The sequence below is a fragment of the Microtus pennsylvanicus genome, chromosome 20 (assembly GCF_037038515.1).
Source record: "Microtus pennsylvanicus isolate mMicPen1 chromosome 20, mMicPen1.hap1, whole genome shotgun sequence".
In the NCBI taxonomy this organism is placed as follows: domain Eukaryota; kingdom Metazoa; phylum Chordata; class Mammalia; order Rodentia; family Cricetidae; genus Microtus; species Microtus pennsylvanicus.
Genome location: NC_134598.1, coordinates 1865637 through 1893523, shown reverse-complemented (window position 1 = coordinate 1893523; position 27887 = coordinate 1865637). Strand labels below are relative to the sequence as shown.

At 42.6% G+C, this 27887-nt stretch overlaps 1 protein-coding gene across 14 annotated transcripts in view; it reads left to right on the top strand.

The window, feature by feature from the left end:
- Positions 1–27887, top strand: part of Grip1 (glutamate receptor interacting protein 1) — a 625790-nt gene that overhangs the window by 519849 nt on the left and 78054 nt on the right. For 8 of the 14 annotated variants that reach the window (XM_075954111.1, XM_075954113.1, XM_075954117.1 and 5 more), the window contains 5 exons: positions 3036–3183; positions 4443–4612; positions 12283–12435; positions 21926–22112; positions 22705–22850. In XM_075954111.1, coding sequence (XP_075810226.1) covers positions 3036–3183; positions 4443–4612; positions 12283–12435; positions 21926–22112; positions 22705–22850 — 804 coding nt within the window. Of the gene's footprint in view, positions 1–3035; positions 3184–4442; positions 4613–11401; positions 11558–12282; positions 12436–21925; positions 22113–22704; positions 22851–27887 lie in introns of all 14 variants that reach the window. The other 6 variants (XM_075954108.1, XM_075954106.1, XM_075954104.1 and 3 more) reach the window with 1 other exon arrangement.

Here is a 27887-nt window from a genome sequence, read left to right as displayed (position 1 = left end):
GGAGGCCTTTATTCCAGGTTCCAATCACCTAGGTATAGCTATATACCTATATAGAGTGGGAATAGCTGTGATGTGGGGTTTTTTGCTTTTAAATTCATGGTGGCAAAGGATCTGGTATCTTTTGCCTCAATCATGTGTGGTACCATGTTCCTATTGTTTCTTTCTCTAAGAAAAAATTAATATTTAGTCTTTATTATAATTAAAACATTATAAACATTCATATATCAAGGATATATTTTGACACATCTATATTCTAGGAAAAATATTAACTAAAGTGATCATAAAGAACTTATTTATTGATAGGCTCTTTTAAATCTGATTCTTAATCTTGATAGAGGCTCTAAGTTTCCATTACCCAAAATAGTTGGAGTAAGATGAAGAATGTGTTCAGTCTGAATATTTTTCTGATTTTTAAAGCATTTGTATATATGTTGTAAAGTTGATGAGAGATCAGACCCAAGAGTAAGCATAAAATTCCTTATGATTCATCTCTATGTTATGCACAGTTTAATTTTCTTCAATATTTTAAATGAACTTGTTCATAAAACATTTCATGTTGTGAAATTTTCCACTATAGTACCAAGTAGAAAAATTAATACATTAAGTAATAAATAACATGAAAGCCTCATTGCTTTCATTTTTAAAGCAAAATAAGTTTACAATCAGGTCCAGCAGGGCTGTGAAGAAGAGTGTGAGTGACCACTGTCCCACAGACCCAGTTTTTCAAACCCAGAGTTAAGGAAGTGGTTTGATACATAATAATTGGTGACTCAAAAATTCTACAAAGGTAGTGATTTAAAAAAAAAATCTAGCTCACCCAACATGATGTCAGGAGACCGGGAAATTAGCCCGCAGTAGCAGTCACCACAGAGCGGGGCTCACCAGCACAGTAACAATAGGCTCTAGATAGACATTATGCCTCAGGACCACAAAGCTGCCTCGGTAGACTAAGGTCACTGGCTCTTTCCAGCTGGTATTGATGAGAAAGAATTGTGAAATGGAAGGACTAGAAACCGGCCCTAAAGAAGAGAAATCTTTGCTGAGTTCTTTTCAATATTGCTAGGTTTTCGTACTGAGTTGTTTCAACATTGCTAGGCGTTTAGGAAAGTGGTACATACAAGGATCCTTATGCATTATTCAGAGTTGTCTAGTGGAAAGGAGCCAATAGAGGGTATATATATTTATGAGGAATTTATTAGATTCACTCACATGATACTGTCTGGGTAGTCCAACCGTGACTGTTCCCACACTGGAGAGGCTGAGAACCCAATAGCTCTCAGTTCACATGGCTGAATACTTCAGCAGTCCCAGGCAGGCACTATGGAGTCCCAAGAGGAGAATAACCAAGGCCCTATTGTGTGTAGCAATGTTTGTGTATGGAGTTTGAAAGGCCACTGTGTGAAGCTGTGAAGGTTAAGCCAACGCTGCACGAAAGAAAGCTAAAACAACTTAAACCTGGAGTCTGCATGCCATCGACACGTATGTTTACGTCATTTAAGAGAGACCTCATTTATCTCACACTGGAGACAGCTGTCACACACCAACTTTCCAGCTTCATGAATCAGTGCCTTGTGCCCATGCTTCCACGGCAGAAACACAGACTTCCCAGTTAACAGTCGCAGAGTCGTGCCTCAGTGATGCAGACCACAGCAGCAACCTGATGAAATCTCAAACACCGGAGCAGCAGGACCACAGACAAAACCGTTCACCAGCATGCAATCCTGCAAATAGGATGAGATGTTCTCAAATGTTTGAGGTCATAAAATATCATCAGTAATAACAGTCTATATGCACTGATTTGATTTTAATAAACACTGTAGTCAAGTTCCAATTTATAGGAAAGCTGTCAGACTTAGGAAGTTTTAGCAACTTGTATAAGGCACCATGACTCAAATAAAAATTATGGTTAAATGCAAACCTTTTAAATTCTATTTCCAGACTCTTTCCAATATAGCACCTGTCTCTCCTTTGCTTTAAAGAGCATCAAAGACTTTGGTGGGGGAAGGGGATTCACTATTTATCCCTGGCTGCCCTGGAACTCACTTTGTAGAACTGGTTGTCCTTGAACTCGAAGATCCACCTGCCTAGTACTCCTCTGGAGCGCTAGAATTAAATGATGATATCAAATACACTTTACTTGCTCATTAAGGTAACGGCTTCTAACCACAGACATCCTGGTCCTGATCACTACACTGGGCACTGAGATGATGGGGACCGACAAGACAGTGTCTGCCTTCAGAGTAAGCTCACCATCAGGCAGGGGACAAAGGCATGCAATCGCATGTAGACATGCCTATTGACAGGGAAGTGTGTGCTACAACAGCAGGAATAACGCTGGTTGTTGGGACACGTATGAGAAGTACCATACCAGGCCATGAATGGGAAAGAGACACCCAGAGGTTTAGATATTTCAAAAGATGGGTTGAAGTAGCGCAGAATAAAAAAATTTAAAAAAGTAAAGTCACTCCTAGATGAGATGAAGAAAACCCTAATGCAGGTCCCATGTGTTTATAAATTATACCCTGTTTGCCTGCTATTTGACAATTTAGAGATATCATCTATCTACTCTCTCTCTTTCTGTCTCTCTCATTCTCCTATCTTTCTCTCTCATTCTTTCCTTCTTTACCCTTTCCCATCCATTCTTTTCCATCTACCCCTTCTTTCTATTCACCCTCCATGAATCAATACACATAAATGTGTGCATCCATAGCAAGTTCTGCTTATGTATTGAATTAATTTATTTTAAAGAAAATCTAGGGTGTTCCAGGTACCGTTCCAAGCAGTGTAGAGCACAAACTGACCCATGAGATGTTATCCTAGCTGTCACAAAGACTAAAATCTAGTTCCAGGGACTGGCGTGGACACACCCTGACAGCTCTACAGAGAAGTGCCCTCAAGCTGTGTGGATATAATAGAAACATACCTGAACTTAGTGGTTAAAATCATCAAACCAACACCAGGTTAAACATTCTTTATCTTTTTGTTTGTTTACTTGCTTTATCTTGTTTTATTTTTTGAAATGTATTCTTTGACAGATTCTGTGACAACAGCATCCGGGCCACTACTGGTTGAAGTTGCCAAAACTCCTGGTGCCAGCCTTGGGGTTGCCCTAACTACCTCAGTGTGCTGTAACAAACAGGTCATCGTCATAGACAAAATCAAATCTGCAAGTATTGCAGACAGGTGAGTGTCGCAGCAAATGTCTGCTGATCAGCACTGTGTATGTGCTTAATAATGTCATGATATGCACACTCATATAATATGCACACTTACATACTTTTGCACACAGAGAGAAAAAAAAGAGCCCTGTTGGCAATTTCTACAAATTTCACATAAGAAAACAACTTTCTGTTGTTATCCTTAAAATCATAACTACCTCATCAGCCACTTCATTATGAGATGTCACTTCATCCAGACTTCTGGTGTGCCCTTTTTCAAAAGAAAAAACAAACAAACACATTTATTTACTGTGCCCTCAGAAAAATAAGTTCTGGTTTTGCTACATGCTTAAAAGCACTGATCTTTATCCAGCCCTGTTCGGAAAGGTCATGGGTTTTTCTGCATCATTAACAGCAAGGAGTGGGTGCCCTACAGCACCATTGTTAGCTACCCACTCTGTGCAGTTAGTCACAGTGGCGGCCACTGATGCAGGCACCTTCTCCAGGTCGCTAGTGTAGGGTGTTTCAGTTGCCTGCCTCTGTTTTGTTGTGGTTTCATTGCACAATGGGTAACCAGTGTGGGGAGCTGTCCACTTGCCTGGGTGCTGACTGCTGTGTCAACTGCTTTCAGTTCATCCAATAGCCAACCGGTATCTTCTCCAGCAAGGTGTAGCAGCTAGACCCCTCCCCCTAGCTTTCCCCCAACTCCCCATGTAAGTCTGGTTTCATTACTCTTAAGTCCTGCGTAATTTCTATTTTGTGCTAATTAATGTTTGACTCCAGATTTAAAAAACAAACAAAAAACAACAGAGGGCCATAATAAAGAACTGATAAATTGAAGCCTCTTTTAAAAGATTTGAAGGAAGCAGTAACTGAAACTCCTCATCATCCTCATACATGAGACTCTAGGCAAGTTCACTGCAGCACATCGTAAGATGCTAACTGTGAATAGAAGAGCCTAAGAGAACAAAGAGAACAAACTCGGGAGGAAAAACTTCTCGTCTCCTCTCCTCACCCCTCTTGTCTTCTTCCCCATCCCACCCCAAAATGTTTAAGGACAAAATATCTTCAAAGATAAGAAAATAAGAAAAATCATTCCTTCAGATTTTTTTGCCTTTTCCACAAAAATTTTCCATTCCAATTCAGACCCGACATGGCTAAAATATAACAGGTAATATTTTCTACTAACATTCAATTTTTGAAAGTAATGATAATTCCTTAAGGACATCAAAGTCTCATTCTGAAGAGAAGGATTTCCCAGGCTGCTGTGTTTCCTCTCCACAGATGTGGGGCGCTGCATGTAGGAGACCACATTCTCTCCATCGACGGCACGAGCATGGAGTACTGTACACTCGCCGAAGCCACCCAGTTCCTGGCCAACACCACCGACCAGGTGAAGCTGGAGATTCTCCCGCACCATCAGACCCGCCTGGCCCTGAAGGGACCTGACCATGGTGAGACGAGCCTTCTGCACCCTTCTCTCTTTCTCGCTCTTGCAGCTTTCTTCTTGCAGAGAGTCGGGAAGACAGGTGCTCCTCCCTTTATCACACCATTAGGTTGGCTTCGTTCACCCTGCTGTATCTGTAGGGTCCCCTTTCCAAGCATTTGTAGTCAGTGGAAAGCCCGAAACAGAAGAAAGAAATTCTGAGATTGAAATATGAGGCTCAAACTATTTGATTTTTTTTGTGTTTGCTTAAACGTTGATGCAAACTGAGTATTAGGAGAAGGAAAATGATTTGACTTCCTGGTGGTCACAGGGAATTTTGGCTGTCAAGGACAATGAAAGCAAGCATTAAGACTCATCAAACAAACAAAGAAAAAAGTAAAACCCAAAGCACGCTTTGCAGCCAGGAGGCCAGGAAGAGCTGCCTTGCCAAGGACTTCAGATAGTGTTGGCCTTTATAGCCTGTTCCTGGCATCATTAAGTCTCTCAATGAAATGTTTTTACTATGTTAAAGTAAAATAAAACAAATTCATATTAATAGTATTAACAGCCAATATATGAAATAGTCATCAGAAAAAGACAGTTGCATGAAGGGTTGATGTCTAGTTTTTTGTCTATTTTCTGGAATATTTATACCCCAAGATAAAGAACACATTCGCCAGACTTCATGCCAGGGGAATGAGAATGCTAGGCCCCTTGCGGTAAACAGAGTCAGCAGAAGGAATCTGCATCCTCACTGTTTGGCCGTAGGGTCCAGATAAGTTTTCTCAATGCATAAAACCATCCACTTGGGCATCTTTAACAAACACAAGACTTGGAGTCACGAATCCAGGAAGTCAGTGTTTCTGGTGGAGTCTTCCTTCATACTCCCGTTCCCACTTATTTACTAAAGCACAGGCCACGACCCTTTTCAGTCCTGGGAACAGGAAGGCTTCCCCACTTTGGGCCGGTTATACTGAAAGAGGAGTATGCGCTTTTCTATAGTTAGCGACAGCTGAGTTTTCCAACACTGGAATGTTGCTTGAGGGAAGGTCATTTGCATTGCGTTTCTCACCTTCTAAAAGGCGCTGCACTTCTCTACAGGGGGATAAAAAAAAGAGGATGAAATAATTTTCCTACTGGTTGAGTCAGCTGGATGCAACCTTTTTTAATTAAATGGAGCTTAGACAGCCCTGGAGCTAATGATAATCTCTAGTAGAGCACGCTGCCCTTATCAGATTTTAATTTGACACATTGAAGTAGGAAAATGGTGCAACATTCGCAGGTTAGGATTGGAAATCAGCAGAGTCGAATGGAGACTCCAAGGAGCAATAGGATGCTGAGGCTAGGGATGTGGGAACGCACGCAGGTCTCACCCCAAGCCCTCAAGGCAGGGATGTCTTAAACTGTGTAAGTGTCTTCTTGGTGTATATGAAGTCACCACTGGATGTGGGGCACAGAAGGCTTAAGATTGCATGCTGTACTTTTTTAGGAAGATGCACCTCATGTCTGGAATCAGTAAATCAGAAATGTGAGCAAACCCTTCCAAAACTTTACTGTTTTTTTTATTTTTTAGCTACCTCATTATTTTACTTTTTCTACCCTGATGCAAATCCTAATAGTTCAAATAGTTTCCAACTCATGAAATATTAAAATAATTTGAAAAGATGAAGAATTTATAATCTGAGCTGTATGGAGCGAGAACACATTGTTTTTCTTTTCCTGGAAGTGCTGATGTCGTATGTGTACGGTAGGAAGATATCAGGCTAGAGCTGACTGTCTACCTTATTTAGCTTATGAGTGTCTCCCCTAAGTTTTATGTTAAAAGCAGACACTAAGAGAAATAAAGGATGGCACCTAAACATCATTATATCTTATATTAGTTCAGTCTGACATATTTTCACCATTCATCCAAAAATGTAAGTTCTGATTGCTTTTTCCAGTCTGTGATGCCTGGGCCCTGTGTCTCTTATCTCACGAAAATATGAAGATCCAACATTTTCCAAATTCGGTTAGCAACAAAGTATTCATCACAGTAATTCCAGAACAGTGTGGGAGAGGCCGAGCCCGTTGGGGATAAGAGATCCACTATCCCCTTCCCTGGTAGACAGCAGTCTCCAGAACACTGGCAATGCTGGCCTTTTCAGAGAAGGCTGTGCGGCTCGGAGAAACATGCTTGTCTAAGCATGTGTATGGTCTTGAGTTACATCCCCAACATACAATTTAAAAAAAAAAAAACAGTTTTCATTGAGGTTGGAATTTTTCCCACTGCAGGTCTTTAGGAGACATAAACTTGACTGAAGGAAAGGGGGCTGTAGGGAAGCAAGTGTGGCCAGGGTCCCTAGACTTAATCTGTTTAAAGCAGAATATTCCATTCTGTGATCTCCAGGGACAACCACCAGACTAGTTGTGACCCATTCTCTCAGACATCCTGGCAGGGCAAGAGAACATAATTAGGAAAACAAGAGAGTGCCCTGGATGGCGTATGCATCTGAAACTGTAGCAGCCCTGGATGGCACATGCATCTGAGACTGTAGCAGCCCTGGATGGCGTATGCATCTGAGACTGTAGCAGCCCTGGATGGCGTATGCATCTGAGACTGTAGCAGCCCTGGATGGCGTATGCATCTGAGACTGTAGCAGCCCTGGATGGCGTATGCATCTGAAACTATAGCAGCCCTGGATGGCGTATGCATCTGAGACTGTAGCAGCCCTGGATGGCGTATGCATCTGAGACTGTAGCAGCCCTGGATGGCGTATGCATCTGAGACTGTAGCAGCCCTGGATGGCGTATGCATCTGAAACTATAGCAGCCCTGGATGGCGTATGCATCTGAGACTGTAGCAGCCCTGGATGGCGTATGCATCTGAAACTGTAGCAGCCCTGGATGGCGTATGCATCTGAGACTGTAGCAGCCCTGGATGGCGTATGCATCTGAGACTGTAGCATCTCTGTATGGCGTATGCATCTGAAACTATAGCAGCCCTGGATGGCGTATGCTTCTGAGACTGTAGCATCTCTGTATGGCGTATGCATCTGAAACTATAGCAGCCCTGGATGGCGTATGCATCTGAGACTGTAGCAGCCCTGGATGGCGTATGCATCTGAGACTGTAGCAGCCCTGGATGGCGTATGCATCTGAGACTGTAGCAGCCCTGGATGGCGTATGCATCTGAAACTATAGCAGCCCTGGATGGCGTATGCATCTGAGACTGTAGCAGCCCTGGATGGCGTATGCATCTGAGACTGTAGCAGCCCTGGATGGCGTATGCATCTGAGACTGTAGCAGCCCTGGATGGCGTATGCATCTGAAACTATAGCAGCCCTGGATGGCGTATGCATCTGAAACTATAGCAGCCCTGGATGGCGTATGCATCTGAGACTGTAGCAGCCCTGGATGGCGTATGCATCTGAGACTGTAGCAGCCCTGGATGGCGTATGCATCTGAAACTATAGCAGCCCTGGATGGCGTATGCTTCTGAGACAGTAGCAGCAATGCCACAGTGCCCTGGCACAGGAAGCATTGTGCGTTCAGCCTGCTGTCTCAGCTGAAGAAGGGCTTTAGGAGCCTCTACAGGAAGAGGCAGTGCAGTTCAGTGGGCCAGGCTCTAGAGCAGACTTCCAGAGATCTCATTCTGACGCCACCTCGTGGAACCTTAAGAAAGCTACCCAACTTTTTTCTGTATCTCAGGTTCTTCATCTATAAAGTGTGGGTTATGGTAATGTTCACCTCATCCGAATACTAGAAGCAGCATTGCCTGAGACTCTACATGAAAAGGCAGCTAACACAGCATCTGGGATGCAGAGAGGACTCGATGAACATGTACAGCTATGATTGCATAGCTAAGTAAATGAGTGCCTGCCTACTGCAACTGGCACGGGGATAAACACACAATAGGTGATTGGCAGTACCTGCCTTACGGGCTCACTAAGTTGGCTTGACGTTTCGAATCGATGTTCGAATAGACGTTTCGAAGTCCTCAGTAAAGAGCTAAGGTGGGTGTGGAATTCTGAAGTCCATTCACTCCTGCCTGGCTTCAATAAAAACACAGACAACCCTTTGTAAAGAGGACAATAGCCTGTGATTGTAAATTAGCAGCGCTGCATGTTGCTACAAGGTGTCCTGTGCCACAAACTAAAACAAAGATGGTGGGGAGCAAAAACCACTAATGTCTTGCCTAAGATGCTCCTTTAACTCAAGGAAAAAGCTGCTGCCACGCAAATGTCAATCATTATGTGTGGGTACCATTCTAGTCTCTCAGAAGCGAGATGAACAGAGCTGTATTCTTCCAGGGTGCGCATGTAAAGAGACTGTTAACATGCATTGTGTGTTAGAGCCATTTCAGACAATAATAAGGGATGTGCAGAATACAGTTAGTGGAAGCCAACAGGACAGTGGCAACTGCTTCAGCCAGCAAGGTCAGCATCAGCTCCTCGGGAGAGAGAGCACCAGAGCTAAGGCCTCAATAATGAGCTAGCCATACAGGCAGCTGGAGGGAACCAAGTAGGCACAGAAGCCACAATGAAACAAGGAAGGTGGCCGGCTTGTTCAAAGAGGCATTAGTCCAGTGTGGCTGGAAGATACAAATGGTGAATAATCCAAGAAAAAAATTAGAGAGCTGGCTCAGTGGTTAAGAACACTGACTGCTCTTCCAGAGGTCCTGAGTTCAATTCTCAGCAACCACATGGCAGCTCACACCATCTGTAATGAGATCTGGTGCCCTCTTCTGACCTGCAGCATGTATACGTATTAAATAAATAAATGTATACATATTAAATAAATCAAGCTTTTTTAAAAAAATTAGAAAGTATAGACTGATTCTCCTTGCAACATAAGCCATGGACACAGGAATGACATGACTGAACGCATACATTCAAAAGTTTCTCCCACATGAGTTGTAGATCCTGGGAAACAGGTGCAGGATGTGGGTCTGAGGGCCAAGTGTGGCGGTACTGCACTGGTCTCGAAGGAGATGGCAGATGAGACCCAGGGAATTCATAGACACGGGGATCCCAAACCAGCTATTTCTGCAGAAAGATAGGTCCAGTTCCAGACCATGAGATTATAGCAGCTGTGAAAATGGCTGCTTTTACAGACTTTTGACAAGTCTTCTAAAATCTAAGTGTCAAGAGAGTAAAATCTGTTGACAAAGATCGTGTATTTCCTTTAACGGCGTTTTGTTGTCGGCAAGTAGATGGCACGGTAGGGAGAAACGGTGCTGTCTCTCCTAGCTCCTTGGCTGTGTTCTGTGGATCAGCACCATGCTGAACATGTATGTGCATAATTCCCACCGCAGGAATAGATGTTTTCATGATCGGTGACTCTGAAAACATGGGAGCTGAGAGGTTAAGTAGCTGGCAAGATCTAAGAGAAAGGGTAGGACAAAGGCGAGTCAGTGAAGCCCAGGGCAGGCTCACTCCAGAAGATCCGTCCATACTAGAGCATTTGCTGTGACTCCCCCCTCCAGAGAGAATGAGAATGGTGGTGCCCTCCCAAGCCCTTACCTTAGAACATTCATTTGCATGCATGCAAAGCCTTCAAACACTTTCTGGGAGGAACTACTGCAACCCATGCAGATTCTTAGCTGTAGAATCCTAAAAGCCAATCAGAGTTCACGGCTGTTTTCGGCCCTTCGAGATCATTCGGTGAAAATGTTCCTATCAGACATAGTGACAAAGAGATACTACTACCCCTTTTCCAGAATGCCAGAGAGAATTTTAATTTTTCCTGCTTTTGAAGGCAAAGTCTTTGGTCTGGTTAACGTCAGGGTATGAACATTTTTGCAACATTTTAATAATAAAGTTTAAAATTAAAAAATAGAGCCCAGGCTGACCTCATATTTGCTATGTAGCTTGTGAAGGCCTTAAACTTTTGATTCTCCTGCCTCCACCTCTTGAGTGCTGGGATTATAGGCACATGCCACCATGCCTGGGCCATGCACACTGAGTACCAAATCCAGGGCTTCTGTAAGCGGAAGGAGCAATCTGCCAATCGCGCCACATCCCCACCATAAAACTCAACTCTTAACAACAGCAAATTCAGAATGGAAACTTGCTAACTTTGAAGTTAAACTCATTACAATCTTGATGTATAAAATATAATAACATGAAACCAAATGTTTCTCATGCAAATAAACTTTTAAAAAAATTACAAAAATCCATTGAAACTTTTCTCCTTATTAATCAGGAAAGAAAAAAAGATTCTGATAGGCACAGATGATGTCTGCGGTTTATTGTTGAGGAAAATCAAGTGTCCGTGATGGATAGTAGTGTAATTAAAACATCAGGGTAGTAAATTGTGCCTGTGACTCTTACAGCCCACACATCACAAGTCAGCATGATAAACTGTTCCTTCTCCTGTTTCTCTTCAAAGAAGTGCTCCGAACTGACCGAGATTTGCAAAGCTTTAATTACTTATCGTGTGCCATAGATCTTTATGGGGATGACTTTTAAGTTTAAAAAAAATGTTTTTTAATCTCTGCAGTGAAGCGCAGGGGGAGATTAGAAATTGATTCAGTAGTCATCTTAAAGAGAGAAAAGATGGACTGGGAGAAAGACTCGCATTATTCTTAGGAAGATGAAAAGTCTCCGTGGCTGGTGTTAATCATCTCTTTTGCTGACCGCTGAGAAAATGGCAAAGCCAAATAGATCCCCCCCCCCCTTACGAGCAGCTTTCATTTTTGTTAACAATTTTTCTTTGTCTTTTTTTTAATTTGTGCAATTCAGTTACTTTTTCCTCTTTTTTTTTCTTTTGTTTTTCATTTTGTTCTGTTTTTCGGTTCTTTGTTTTCTTATTCCTCATCATCACTTCATATGGGCAGTGAAAATTCAAAGGAGCAACAGACAACTTCCTTGGGAATCCTGGGCCAGCAACCCGTGCAGCCTTCACACCAACCATCACCATAACTCCTACCACCCAGACCATTGCAGAGTGCCGGCCCTGACTTTCCCGAAAGCGCCTCCTCCAAACAGTCCTCGTAATGTTCCACGCTTTCTCGCCCTGGTCTATATTAGAGTCTCCTCTTCTTATGCCTCCTTCCCTAACTCACTACATCTCTGGTTCATGTGTGTTGCCTGCTTTCTCTTGTCCTGTTAGTTCTTTGTACTAACAACATGTCTTGTTTCTGGCTTCTGGCCTCTCCTTTTCCATTGTCATTTAAAAAGGATGCAAGGGACAGTAATGTCTCTTGATGATAGGTGACCTGCCTTGCATGTGTGAGGCCCCAGGTTCAGTCCCCTGCACCACAAAAACAGTACAGGAAGAAAATGTATAAATGTTCCGAAGGCTTTATATGCAGTTCAGAAGACAACGCAGAACATGGAAGTATGGTGGTCTCAGATCTCCATGTATGTGGATCACTTAAGACATCCATGTCAGAAAATAACTGCAAAATGGCACTGTGTACACTGGTGTCTTAAGTTATCAGTGGAGGACTTTGTTCCAATCTCTGTCTTTGTCTAAAGTAAAATTCATAGTCTGTGTGCACCCACATGCTACGGAGGACCCTGTCCCTCAAAAGTCACAAACTCATGTGACTGAGATCCTAATGTGCTGGCTCCAGGGCCTGGTCTCCGTCCAGATATGGGTACTGACTAACCGTGGCTCTGTGTCCTATGTCTCTGGGTTGTTGCTGGTTGGCAAGGGTGGCAGGCTCAGGCCCCACCTAGGAATGCTCTGTGCCAAGTCTTCACTCTCTTCCAGCCGCAATGGTGTCCTCGTCCTCTCCGACCTCCATGAGTGCATACAGCCTGAGTTCCCTGAACATGGGGACTTTACCTCGAAGCCTCTACTCCACCAGCCCACGAGGAACCATGATGAGGAGGAGACTGAAAAAGAAGGACTTCAAAAGCTCATGTAAGTGAAACGCTAACCAGACTATCCATTGGTCTCCAGGAAATGTGTGCTTACTCTAAGGGGGGGGAGGGGGGGTAAGTAGAGAGACTGTGTGGCCAATAGCTCTGGCTAAAGACCATGACTGAAACCCGTGATCTGTGTGGTAACGTGTACCCTGGATATAACTTCAGACTGATCTAGCTTGCACTACCTTTTCCTACAACAGCTTTGCCTAAAACAATTTTGTTTCTTTTCTCTTTTAATGAAATTTGAGGTGCCTTTCGACTCTGGGTAGTTCCAGGCAAAAACATTTATTGCTCATATCTTATTCCTTCTAAAGCAGCTTTGTACAAACTCTGTCCCTCGTGTGATGAGTATGAGTCTTGTAAATTTGGTTAACCAATAAATTTCATATTTTATTTCTTGACCTTCTTTCAAAACAGTAAGTTTGAGCATTTCTTTTCAAATTCTCATTCCAAAAGCTTCCTTTAGTTTTGTTATTATTCTATCCTACCAAGAATCACCTCTATTGCATGTATTTCTTGGTTTTAATATACTATTTTCATTTACTCTTTTAAAAGTTCATACATGCATATAATATATTTTAGCCATATAAATGCCTCCAACCCCTCTCCAACTACTTTGGAATTCTTCGATGTTCTCCTAACTTCCTATAATGCTGCCCATACATGCATGGGGCATCAACTGAAACTTTGAACCTACCCAGGGCCTGCAACCTTGAAGAACAGTGACTGTCAATAGCTCCTTGGTGGCAAATGGAGGCTTTTGTGCCCCTCCCAATTCTTCCTGGAATGTTGACTGGCTTGATCTTGTATAGGTCTAGTACCGGAAGTCACAGCTGCTATGAATGTGTGTTCAGTGGCCTGTCATGTTGGGAAAATACTGTTTCACTGCAGGTACCCACTACCTCTAGCTCCTATCATCAATCTTCACCATCTTCCTTGATGTTCCCTGAACCTTGGGGGTGGGGGTGGGGGTGATATAAATGTATAGACACTTATTCTCTTCACTTTAAGCAGTTACTCATTTCTGTATTAACTTCCACCTAGTACACTCCTGAAGAATAAAAGCTGCACTAGACTACGGTGTAGTGATGCATATTTAGAAGGCACTTTGGTACTGTGTCCGTTTAAGAACTATAGAATTAAGAAAACTACAAGGAGGCAAAAATTCACAAAAGCATTCTAAAGTCTAAGAACTTCAATCCTCATCTTGAAATATTTCCTAGAATAGACAGCCAAGCATATATAGACAAAAAAAAAAGCTAGGGAAGTGTGACCATTTTCATTTGTATAGAAAGGAGTGGCTGGATGCTTCTATGTGGAGGAAACATAGACTACCCCTATTTTTTTATGTTAAAGAATCTGAGTATCTTTCATCTTAATCATGTTTAAAGAAAGAAAATGCCCCTATTTCCAGCCAGATCCAAAATCACAATTTAGTGTATGTCGTGCCCTGTATCTTTTTGGCGTCTGTGAAACCTAAAGATGATGGGGTCTACTTCTGTGTCTGCCATGGGAATAAAGTAGAGGGGCATCTGTAAGTTACTTCAATGATGTCAAACCCAGCAATCCCAAGGGTGGCGCCAACAAAAGATGGGGTGGTTGGTGGGCCTTTTGACTCTTTAGTTTGTGTGCCTAAGAGTTCGTATCCCAAGAAGAACTCTCTAGTCCATCCGTACCTCTAGTACTGGGGAGAGCAGCTATTACCCATTCTAGGACACGTTTCTTCTAAGGTTGGGAAACTGAAGCCTTCAGTATAAAGAAAACCACAATAAAAGACACGGTCAGCATCTTTGATGTCCTGGTGATGCACACATAAATTTTGACTTGTTGGTCCTTTCAAATGTAAAACTTGGGGGATGTAGAGATAGGTCAGTGGCTAAGGGTGTGTTCTGTTCTTGCAAGAGGACCCAGGTTCCATGCCCAGTATCCACATCAGGTGTCTCAAAGCCATTGGTAACTCCAGTTCCAGGGGATCTTATGCCATCTTCAGGCTTCTGTGGGCACCTGCATTGACACAGAAAACAAACAGACACAGACATAAAAATGGACACACACACACATTAAAAATAAAATATGTGTTCAAATATAAGGTTTGTCATGTTTGATAAATGAAATTAACAATGATTTGAAGTTAAGAAGGTGAAAGAATGAACTTAGTCAAAGAGAACAAAAAGCACCCAGATTTCCACTTGCTTCCTAACTAAGGAAATTATTTAGTCTTGGCAGAGATCAGCTGCAGCTACAGAGCGAACGGATCATGAGCCTGAGTCTACACTGGACGCCTGTCAGCCCAACAGTATATTCTCGCTGTAGGACTCTGAGCAAGTGTCTTAGACTTTCCATGTCCCTGCTGAAAATGGGAACAACTGTAGTACTAAACTTTTGGCAGTGGACAACCAATTGGAGAGCTACAGGGAGGCTTTATTTGTTAGGGCTGTGAGTTTGGCCTCCTGTAGCGATCACTGTCTTTAAAGGGACAGGCTCATGATTTAATACTTATACTTTGCCCTAATATACAAGTCTTAAGTTTTACATATAATGCCTCCAGGACTTGAAGTAGTTATGTATATGTACATATCTATATATTAATATATCTTCATGTGCAGTGCTCATCACTGACAGAAACAGGCTACATCCCTCAGCAGGACAGAGTCATCAAAATCAATTCATTAATGCCTGATTTTTCTGCTTTGAAAACTAGCCATTTGTTAGGTGAGGGTTGCTGTGTTGAATAAGGTCATTACATACAAATGAATGCTAATACATCTGTCTGTCTCACATTATTTGCACATCTTGATATTTGTAACAAGAAACAAAGCGAGGCCTGCCTTTCCCTTCACCCACTCATAGACTCTCTTTTGAATCAACATGCAATCATTCAACTGTAGCCAAAAAGATAAACAGAAACCTGGGTTGAAAAATTCCCAGGTCATGTTTCCTGCAGATGGGAGCCACTCAGGCCCCAATGACAATGTATATAGCAGGATGTTTATAGAAGTGTCTCAGGAAATCAGATACTTTATATCTTAATGAAGCAGTAGAGCCCAAATGGTGTGAACTTTTGTTCCGACTTAAAATGCATGAAAAATGAGAGTATTCCAATTTGGGGGGGGGGGGATTAAGAATTCCTCTTCTCTGTTTTATTGCTTAATATGGCTATTTTCGATGTAAAGACCCCAAGTAAATGAAAATAAAAATTTTATTAACATTCTCACTATATACTTTGGTTTCTCCCCCTATTTTATTTATGTCTTCATTCCAGGCTGCCATTTGCTGTCTAGTTTCTAATAGTTATGTTTCTATAGCAACCAGGCCATCCATGGATGTTGACTCACAGTGAAAGCCACAAAGATAATAAAGTCTCTTTGCTCTATTGTTGATGAGGCCATGGTTTACAAAATAGAACAAATATTCTTACATGTATTTGCAGGATAAAGTAAGGACATTGCCAGGAAACAATGACATATTCTCACGTAAATATTGAAACCATCATCCGTGGAGGAAGGTACAGAAAAATCTATAGCAATGTGTTAGTGACAGCCACAAGGTGTAGTGCTTGTTTCTGAGGGGGAGTGATGAGTTCTGTGAGCCCTGAACTTTGGGTGGAGTCACAGAGGCCAGGAACAACTCCAGGCTATGTCACAGAGGAAACCCAGTCCTGCTTCTGGAACCTCCCAGGCCCCTCCCCACTGCCAGGGCTGCTCCCTATCCAGCTGCTCCCTATCCAGCCGCCAAGGTCAAGGCTTCTTCTAGACCCCATTACCTACAGTGCCAGCGGCTTGACCACAGAGCATCTAGCTTAGCCCTTCCTGCCCCTGCAGAGAGACAGTGGTGCCTGTTCCCAGTTGGCCTGGATAATAGCAAACAGCAGAATGTCCTTTGTCTTCATGGTCACTGTCACTTGCTGCTAAAGAGGGTGGAACTGGAAATAGCTGAAAGAAGGAGATGAAGAAGCCTTACAATCTTCACCATCCTTCCCATCGACCCCTAGGAAAAGGACACAAGAAAAATGCGGCCCATGGTAAGCTTGCACAAGTGGCCATGCAAGGAGTCAGAAGTGAAATGGCTTAGACACTGCCCAACACCCTTTCAGCTCTCTGTGGAGAAGGAGCTAACCATCCTTCACCCCACTCCCAAACTGGGTCATAAGATTCACAGCCTGTTGGGTCCACAGCAGGCCACCCTCAACCCTGGGGCTTTAGTGGGCAGAAGTCTCAAATCACGGGATCAAACAACAAAACACATTATCCTAACAAACCCCTGGGCTTTTTTCCTCTCTAAACTTTTCAAATGTTTTTTTCTAGCTGATAATAAAGTTCACAGTCTCTATAATTAACACTTTAAAAATAAACGTTCAAGAGCCAAAAGTTTTAAAACCATGGATTACCTTTGGCTTCCCTTGCCCTCCTCCCTTACATTGAGAGGAGCTGACGTAGCTGAAGAATGTATTCCCTGCAAGCCTACAGAACTGTGAGCAGATCTAGCTGTGGGCCTGGCAATGGGGAAGAGCGAGGGAATCTGGAGAGCACACTAGAGAATCCGCCATGCAAATCTCAAACTATAGAAAGCGCTTTTCTGCCTTTTGCTGGCCAACCACTTGATGAAGCAGGCTAACCTCCGCCACCTTATCCAGGTTGTTGTGTGTGTTCCTTTGACTTTTGAACTTAAAGTCTGTAATTTATCTTTCTTCAAATGTAGAGCTTCCTAAGGATTTAATACATGTGAGTATTCTAACTGTCGATGAAATTTTCCTGTTGAGGGGATAGATCCCAGTGTGTCAGAGAGACTTTGAGAATTAATTGAAAAATCCCAAATTATTTAATCTAATTATGTATTTGGGGTTATGAATTATAAATTCCTATAGTTATAAAATCAATGTACAGTATATAATTTATTTTCAACCCTAGGTCTAGTCCACCTAGCTCACTTAATTGTCTCTAAATAGAGCTTACAGGTGAAAGAAACCCTCATGGAAGGATTCTTCATTTGTATTACTGAACATTAAATAAAAATTGTCCAACCATCTTCCCCAAGCCAAAACGTATAGCCCACCCTTCCTTTGTGGAAGGCATCCCTTAGTCTAATGTCTGCTTGGCTCAGCTTGTTTCTTTCTTGTTTTTTTTTTAATGGTGATGAGAAACAGCCAACCTAAGCACAGGGGTTTAAAAGATGTGATTGTTTATTACTTTATGTATATGTACCTGTGACGGCGTGAATATATGTGAGAAGAGAAGGTTGCCAGGTTCCCTAGAACTGGACTTTGCAGGTGGTTGTGAACTGTCCTATGTGGGTGCTGGGAAGTGAACCAAGGTCCTTCAACTGCTGAGCCATCGTTCCAGCCTTCAAACATACTTCATAACTCTGGGTAAATAATCCCTGATATCTGCATCGAATTGAGAACTCAAATGAGGGAGAGTATTATGCGAATCTGTCCAAAGGTTCAGAGACTTTATGTAACCTAATCCAGGTCCTTATGTAACTTCGGGATCCATACCAGGCTACTTCTCAGACCACAGTGTCTGCCATAGCCCTACTGCTCCTCCAGACACTGATCTGGGCCCCTTTTAGAGCACAGTCCTTAAACCTCTAGCCAGCATACAATCAGGTACCTGCATTTCTACCATGGGGAGGTGAATTATGTGCAGGGGGTACAAGTGACCACACATCTTGATCCCCACCCTCTTCCCTGCCTGCTGCTGGGAAACCAGAGAGCCTGGCTGTAGGATCCCACAGTCTTCCCGCTTTCTTAAGGAGCTGTAAAAATGGAACTGAGTCTTCAAAGCCCCAGCCATGCTGTCTGTCTGAGGTGCTGGCATCTGAACTCTCAGAGCCCTGGGCTGTCTGTTCACGCTGTTAACAAAATAACTCTTCTTGTGAACTTCTTACCCCCAACAGTCTCTCAGTGTCACGCTAAACCCAGTCAGGGACCTTTCAATAGGATATGGTGTCTTCCATTCTTGTGCCACTGATAACAAAAACTATCCTCTAGAAAACAAATTCACACGTGTAAAACATCAGACGAGATAACATGTCAGAATTAAATATGTTGGCGCCAAGTCACATGTTAGACTTTCAGGTCATCCACCGCCTGTGCAAAGTGTAGAGTTGTGGTCTGCTGCCTTCTCACATAGTGAAGGGTGTGTTACCTGTGGTCCAGGTGGGAAAGAAATCATTGAGCATTAAAGAACCCAGATACATGCTTATTGGAATGGCTGAAATAAAATCCCAAACTTGGGGTGTCGAAAGGAAAAGTGGAGAAAGCTGGACAACTCTTAGGACTGAGCAACTGACTGATTTGAGGGCACGGGGAGTCATGAACCAGAGGCTGCTTTGAGATTTCAAGACCAGGAGACTAGAACATACGAGAATGAGTGAGAAAGTCAAGATTACGTCCCCAATTTAGAAAATAATTTGAAGTCCTTTGAGTTGTGTCTGTAGATGAAAAAGTATCTGTGGTGAAGAGTTCCTCACTGAAGCCAGAGGGAGAGAGATAAGAGAAGATGCCACCGAGGGCGTAAGGGCTGGTGAGGGCAAGGACGAGAGAACTGAGCACAGGACCAAGGCTGGGATCTGTTTCGTGGGCCAGAGGGTGGAAGAGGTACAGCAGGGGCAGATACAGAAGAGGCTAATACCAAATCTTCATCAACACCTTAAGAGCAATTTACAAGGAAGGGACTGTCCCTGGAGCCAGCGGCTGCACAGCCGTTAGAGTGAATGGGACCACTGCATTTTTAGCAGTCAGAGTCATCAGTGAGAGCAGTCTTAGCAAAGACGAAGGAGACAAGTGTGCATCTGTGTCAGAATCAGAGTAATTTTGCAGGGCAAGGTCGGAAAAGCGAAGAGAGTGAGTGGGCAAGCTTGGAAAGGTGGCAAGAGACACATCCATGGCGTAGGATCGCAGAAGGACTAAGCAGTGGAGAAAATCAAAAAGTCGCTAAGAAGGGCTGTGATAGTCCATGTCTGCAATCCTGCAGCGTGGGTGGTCAGAACTTTTAGGAAGGTCAGAAGTTCAAGGCTATCTTCAGCTTCACAGACAGCAAGCCTGCGGCCAGTCTGGACTGCATGAGACAGTGACTCAAGAGGGAAAAAAAAAGCAAGATAAGAAAGAATTAACCTCTGTTGTAATAGGAGCGGTTGGGCTGCGTCTCCAGCACCCCGGCCGCCTGGCTAGCTTATGCCCCGAAATAACTACACACAAATTGTATTCATTTAAACACTGCTTGGCCCTTAGCTCTAGCCCTTACTGGCTAATTCTGATATCCCGATCAACCCATCTCTAATAATCTGTGTAGCCCCGGTCTTACCGGGAAAGATTCAGCATGTCTGACCTGGTGGCTTGCTTCATCGCGTGTGTCTGCCTGAGAGAAAGGAGCATGGCATCTCTGAGCTTACTTCCTCTTCCTCCCAGCATTCTGTTCTGTTTACTCCTCCCACCTATGTTTTAACCTATCAGGGCAAGCAGTTTCTTTATTTAATTAACCAATGACCTTCCTCCATCAAACCTGGAAATGGGGAGAGGAGGAAAGAGGAAGAGAGAGCGGTGGGAGCACAGAGACAGAAGAGGTGCGGCTGAAATGTTACCTAAGAAATGCTCACTACCAGGACAAATCTTCTCATTCTCTTAGGGAGTGGCATTTGACCATTTGTAAGGATGGAGGCGTTCAAAATAGATACATAAGGAATTAACTTGGGGCATGCATGTTTCCAACAAAGACTCTAGAGCCCAGTAGACCATAATAAGAATTTAGAGCTGCTGTTCCTTTCTGGCAGGTTTCAACAATTAAGTAGTAAACGGAGTGTTGACTGGGTATTACCAAAGAATGCAGAGTATATTCGCAAATCATGCAGCCTTTAAGAATCTCTGCTGGTTACAGACAATTCTATGAAGTGGTCCCCAGGCTTCCAAGTGTTGTGTGGAGAGAAATGAGAGAAAGGAAAGGCAACAGGTAGAGGATGGGGGCTTTCCAACTACCGGCCCTGGGGTCTCATGTGAGGCTGTGGGAAGAGCTTTGGAGTCCTCCCTCCCTGCTTCAGCTAGTGTTGTTCTGTTTATATTTAAAATATAAAGCCATGTCTGTGGATGCTTTCACTTAAAGAGGAAAATTCTGTCCCATGTAACACGGTTTGAACAGCAGCCAGCATGAAGGTAAGCAACAGGAAGTATTACTACAAACAAGATAGAGAAGAAACTGAGACTGTGGGAGCTGGGAAAGTCACTAACACAGGATCTGGTGTAAAAGGAGGTTTCAAATACTAAGGCCTTGGGGATCTTTTAAGGGAAGTTGGAGCACAGCCCTGGGCTGTGTTGACAGAAAGCTGAAGAAGGATGGATTTGCGGGTGAAGGACATTGAGGGAGCGGAAGAGCCACGGAGTTGGTGTGCTAGACGGTTGTCAGCACAGACAGGACAGAGAATCGTCAAAGTTACGATATGGGAGAGTGAAGACATGAAGTCAGCAAGGAAATGGAGAAATTAGGAAAAGTAGAAAAGTAGCCGATTAGGGAGCAGAAATATATAGAGAATACAGAATTTTAAATAGCAGTTTGAGAAGGGAAAACACTGTGAATGAGCAAAGAGTGTCAACAAAACAAAAACCACCTCTATTTGTCCCATGTAAAAGAGTAGGAAGAAATGGGCTTGGGTTGGAGCAGGGTTGGAAGTGACTTTAAGTTAGAACAGTGAGCTAAAGACCCACATGGAGAAGGTGACATTGGGCAAAGGACCCTTGCAGACTGATGGCGTGTTCAAGCACAAGGACCAGAGCTAAGAGAGGCATCTAGGTGTGGAATGGCGCATTCATTGCCAAAGCTGGGGATGCAAGTAAGACAGAGATGTCCGGCTAGAGACATGCGTGAGTACAGGAGAAGTGACTGAAATGGGAGACAAGTGGTGGCTGGAGGCTGGGCAGAAAAGGAACAAAACACAGAGGGAGCAAATGTGGGGACAAGTGGAATGTATGAAGTTTGGATGGCTCACCATGCCTACCCAGTACTGGAGAAAGACTGGGAACCAAGAGAGCCTCGCTATTCTAGGGGCCACATAGAAATTGTTTCCTCAAAACAAAAGGTTGCCATGTTCATGTCGCATAGGGTTGAAGTGGGAAGTCTTAGAGACACCATCCCAGATCCAGAGAAAGGGATTCAGACATCCCGGAATGGAAGAACCTGGCCCCATTTCCTCCTCAGTTGAGGCTTGCACAACCCAGGACTAGACAGCATGCTTTGATCCCAGGGTTTTCCTGTTCTCACAGTCTCTTCCCAGTTCCTGGGACAAGGACTTGGAGTGGCTACACTGGTCATGACTCCAGTCTGACAAATTGGGAGATGCATTTACCCTGTTACGCTGGAAGTCAACTTTCTGCTGTAAGGCCAGTATTTAAGCTCTCTCCATCGCCTGGGAGCCTCTCTTCAGACGTACCACTCTATTTTGGAAATGCTGATACCTGCCTGAACCTCCAGTCACCTTCTTCACGTTTGTTCCTCTAGTGTCTCTAGCCTCTAGCACTGTGGGATTGGCTGGACAGGTTGTTCACACGGAAACCACAGAGGTGGTCCTGACAGCTGATCCTGTCACGGGCTTTGGACTTCAACTGCAGGGCAGCGTGTTTGCCACGGAGACGCTTTCCTCCCCGCCTCTGATTTCCTATATTGAAGCTGACAGCCCAGCAGAGAGGTGAGGCACTCTCCCTTCCCAGCAGCCTTTCTGCCCTGCATTTCTAACCCCAGCAATCTGTGAATAATTAATAAATAATGGAACAGCACTTCAATGCAGCAAAAGCAAAATGTAGTTAACTCTCCATTCTGATGATAAAATTTTATGGTTTTTATCAGGTTTGAGAAGCATTATGAGGAACAATGATTTTTATTTAGCAGATTTTGTCCACCGGAAAACTAGAGGCTGTATTAATTATAAAGGAGAAAAATCTATACAAAAAGTGGCTAGCATCCAACTGAAGTTATTTCTCTGCATTGCAGGAATGAACATTCATCCCTGCTATCTGTTTGTTCCGGTCAGATTATAGTGCTACCATAGTTATAAATTATTAATTCCCTGGGATCTTTAAGAACCCACTTGACCACAGTTGTAACCGTGGGATTCAAGAGTGAAGGGCATTGCAGTTGACCTAACATGTTTGCCAGTAGAATTGACTCTGGAAAATCAAATGGTGATGTTATTTTGCAAAGATTAAATGAGGTAGACTGGCAAGTGGAGCTCCATGATTGTTGATTCTAACTCCAGCCTCTCTCATGTGGTCCTGAACTAGATGTGGGGTGCTACAGATTGGAGACAGAGTAATGGCCATTAATGGAATCCCAACCGAAGACAGCACCTTCGAGGAAGCCAATCAGCTCCTGCGAGACTCTTCCATCACAAGCAAAGTCACACTGGAGATTGAATTTGATGTTGCAGGTAAAATCTGACCCTCAAGTCTGTGATAGTGTCAGGAGAGGGCTGCACATGACTTATGTCAGCTACATGGCAGAAAGGGGGGTGTAGATATAGATATATATATTTATATATGTATACCCAACATGTTTTTGTTTAAGAGGTTTATTCTGTCATTTTGCATTGTTTATTTCATTCATTAAATTTCCACTGAAGACCTGAAGATTGATATGACAAATCAGACAATTAATGTCCACTGTGGATGTGATTTTGAGAATTTATGTTACCTTTATTCTTTCTAACTTTGCACAGTTGAGCTAGAGAAACCAGATTCCTTAGGCTCAGCAACAAGAACACCTTGTCTCACTGGTCCTGCTGTGGAGAACACGTGACAGTTAGGTGGGGAGCCGTGAAAATTCGTGGGCTGAATAGATGCAAGGCCAGTAGGCAAGTACTTGGTCTTTAGTCTAAGGAGAAATCGCACTGGACACTTATGGGAATGACAAGGAGGATTCCACTCAAGATTGTTTCACCAGGGTCAAGAGGATTGATTCTAATAGATGATAGAAACCATCTCTAAATACAGACAGGGAGGGTAGAGATGGACATATAATCAATGGACAAGATAAATGTGATAAAAACCAGCAGGTAAAAAAAAAATACTAGGAGAAACCTTAAGTATCAGAGGCAAAGGAGGGGTACAAATGATTACCAACCTGACTCTGAGGTATTCTTTTTTTACTTTTGCTTTTTTTAGTCAAGATAGAAAATAATTTTGTGTGTTTTCATTTTTATACATGTACTGTGTTTGTGTTCACACCCTACTATCCTTCCTATTTCATGTTATCCCATCTCACTCCCTCCCAAATAATTCCCCACCATTCATAGATGTTTGTCTGCTGGGAAGGTAGCTCAGTGGTATAAAGCTTATCTAGCATGAACTATGGCCCTGGGTTTGATACCCAGCATCACTGAAGAAGGGCAAAAGGAAGAAAGGAGGGAGAGAGGGAGAATAGGAGGGATGGAGGGAGAGAAATGAAGGGAAGGGAAGATTGATTGTCTTCACACAGCAAAATATGGGCCCTACATATCCAGTGATTTTTACCAAAAGGTAAAGGCATACCTTTATACACAAGGATCATATGCCAACAAATATTTGTCATGAGCCAGTGATTCTCCTGCACGATATATACGTAATGGCAGTTAGGAGAGTAAAAGGTCCCCATCGTCATATATCTTTTAAAAGAAATGGAAATTTAATTTAAAAGGCTGTCAGTGTGAAGTTTTAACTATAAGTTCTCTGAGAAAAATGGTGCTTAGACAGGCCTCAGTCGGTCCACGGTAAATGCGGGAAGGAAGGAATTAATGAAACACATTTGGCTCCATGAGGATACTTTGGTTATGAACGTCTGTTTGTGTCAGAACTGGGTTTAAATCTGCTTTCTCTGGGGGTCCTGGTCTCTTGGGACTGCTTTCTTCTACACTCTGCTTTTTTCTTGTTATACGATGACCCATTTTTTTCTGAAGTGTGTGCCTTCTAATTCCTGTGATCCAGCAGGACTTGGATAGAAAGACCTTGTAAGAATCAGTCAAGTGGCAGAGAGGTTTAGTTATCAAACAAGAAAGCCGTCCAGTGGCCCCACAGAGTATACTTAACAACTGTGACAGAAAATTAGGGCTAAAAGAGTTATTGCAATCCCATACCTTTGCTTTATGCATGAAGAGGGAATTGGGGTTCTGGTGGGGAAACTCTAGGTCTTATAGAGAATGGCAGATACTAACTCTATTGACTTGCAGCCCATTTTCCCTCTATTGCTTTACCACCTTTTTGATATAAAAAATTGCTAAATAAAATTATTACAGGAGATATTAGAGATTCACCACCATGAAACTGTTAGAACAGGCTTCTCGAACCTGGAATTCCAGGAGAAGATTGTAATGACACCACGGGAGTGCAATGACCAGTGCAATTTGGCCGTCTTTGTAAAAATTATCACAGTATCCAAGTGTTTGCTTGTGTTATAAATGTATTTATTTTGTATATCCTGGAATTTTATTTGGTGTCTCATGCATCCTTAATGTGCCTACATATATATTTTTAATATTTGTTGATTTAATACTTTAATAACTTTCAGCTCCTGAAAAATAGGAACTGTATCTATTAAGCCTACTTTATTCAGTACCCAGCTTGTTTAATAAAGGTCATGAAATAGATATTTCAGGTCGTCTACAATAGGCCGGGGTGGGGAATGTGTTTCCTTCTGTTATCTTCCTGCCGTTGCTCATGGTGCATCACTAATTGATAACACTAATTCTCCTGATGGGTGCAGATGCAACCTTAAAACCCTCAGGAAGACACGCCAGGTCCTTCCTTGTCTACTGGAATCATCACTAGAAACTTTCAGAAACAAGCAAATCCTTTTCAGTCATTTCAGAACTTGGGACCTAGATGGGGAATATGTGGATGAGGGCTCTGCCAAGTCCGGCCTCTCCTTCTGGATTCATGCCTAATTGCCTGGATGCAAGCCATAAAGTTCCAGAGTTCTGCCTCAGGATGTTTTACACATCAAGATGAATGTTCCAGCCCTTGGCTTTCAGTGCTCAGCGATCTCTATTTAATAAATATTTTAAATGCCATAGGGGTGGTTAAAAGCTAACCCACTCTTGCCTGTGTCTGTCTTTTTAAACCAGCAGTGCGATGCTCTGCAAGCACCTTAGTGAGTTTATCAGGGAGAGGCATTCAAAGCTGAAGACACTCAACACCATCACTATATGAGTTCTTTTACTGGAATCCTTTTCCTAGGTAGGATTTTACAAAGTTAGAACCTCATCTTCTCCCATTTTGCCCATTCAATTTTTTAAAATGATAATCTATATAGTGAATACCACAAGATCTTCCAAGTTCCCACCTCCACTCTGACGGTATCCGTTGTGAGAAGTCTCGCCACAAACATATGAAGTGCTGTTGGCCATGGACCAGAGCCCTGGTGCTTTCATCTGAGTGGGGAGAGTCTAACATTTACACTCCTCATGGGGTGCCTCGACTGATAAATGATGCGGTAGCAGTTATCTTACTGTGCTGACAATGAGTGCTGCAGGCAGGAAATCAGACCAATGGGAAAGGAGGAAACCTTTTTACCCAAATGTGTTTTTAATTATAGTTTTAACAAAGATGAAGCAAAACCAGGGAAGTGCAAAATAATCACAGGGGTCTTAGAAAATAAACATCATTTGTTTTCAGAATTACATCCACTGATGCTAAACCTGCTGTTTGTCCAAATAATGGAGCCTTCTCCTCATTAATCGTATTTGTTTATGAACCCCAAATTAAATATTCCTTTGCTTTCGCAACCAAATAATTATATATATATAGGGAAAATACCAACTATAAAGTAAATCGCACTGGTATATAAAGATTACAATGAAGCCACAGTTTGATCAAAGAGATTCATTAGTTGATACTTATTCCCCTTTGTGAATTTTTCAAATCACACACAGTCAACAGTGATACATTACTCTGTTCCAGGAAGTCATAATATGTCCTCTGATGTCATTAATAGTGTTAATCATTGTCAGATTTCCCTGCATTAAAATTGTACAAAAGCAAGGAGGGCAGATGATTCAGTGGATGAAGGTGCTTGCTACCAAGCTTGAGTTCAGTATCTACAAGGTAGAAGAGAACCAACTCCCAAAAGTTGTTCTCTGACTTCCACATGTGTACGATTTCCCCCCACCAACACACACACACACACACACACACAGACACACACAGAGAGAGAGAGAGAGAGAGAGAGAGAGAGAGAGAGAGAGAGAGAGAAAGGTAAAGAAGAAGAGAGAAGAGGAAAAGAGGGAGGGAAAAGAGAGGACTGCCACACAAAGAAATAAATGTAAAATGTTAAAAATGTTATGAATGCAACAGTTGCTGTTGCAGTACCAAGTATTCTCGGTCAGTGTTTCCTAGGCTCTGTGACTCTAAGTCCCAATTTGTGGGAGTTATATTCATCCACAGAGGCAGAAATATAAACATGCATTATGCGCCTCTTCATTTCATGAGAACTTTTTTTCTTAAAATAGAGAAATGAAAATAACCTAATAAATATAAGATGGATACTAAATAATGGAGCTCCATGTACTCTTATTTTTATTGGTATTGCTGTATCCTGAGGTAGGTTGATTCCCAATATTCTGAGAAACTGCAATACTGATTTCCAAAGTGGTTGTACAAGTTTGCATTCCCACCAGTAATGGATGAGTGTTCCCCTTACTCCACATCCTCTCCAGCATAAGCTATCATTGGTGCTTTTAATCTTAGCTACTCTGACTGGTGTAAGATAGTATCTCAGAGTTGTTTCAATTTGCATTTCCCTGATGGCTAACAATGTTGAACGTTTTCTTAAGTGTCTTTTGTCCATTTGAGATTCTTATGTTGAGAATTCTATGTTTAGTTCTGTATCCTATTTTTTAATTGGGTTATTTAGAATTTTAATGTCTAATTTCTTGAGTTCTTTTTATAATTTGAAGATCAGACCTCTGTCTGATGTGGGGTTAGTTAAGATCTTTTCCTACTCAGTAGGCTGCATTTTTGTCTTATTGACCATGTCCTTTGCTTTGAAGAAGCTTCTCAGTATTATGAGGTTCCATTTATTTATTGTTGCTCTCAGTGTCTGTGCTACTGGGGTTATATTTAGGAAGTGGTCTCCTGTGCTCATGCATTGAAGACTACTTCCCACTTTTATCAGTTTCAGTGTGGTCAGATTTATATTGAAGTCTTTAATCCATTTGGACTTGAGTTTTGTGCATGGAGACAGATATGAATCTATTTAAATTCTACATGTTGACATCCAGTTATGCCAGTACCATTTGATGAAGATACTTTCTTTTTTCCATTGTATAATTTTAGCTTATTTGTCAAATATCAGGTGTTCATGGGTGTGTGGATTAATATCCTGGTCTTTAATTTGATTCCATTGGTTGACTTCTCTGTTTTTATGCCAATACCAAGCTGTTTTTATTACTGCAGCTCTGTAATAGAGCTTGATGTCAGGGATGGTGATGCCTACG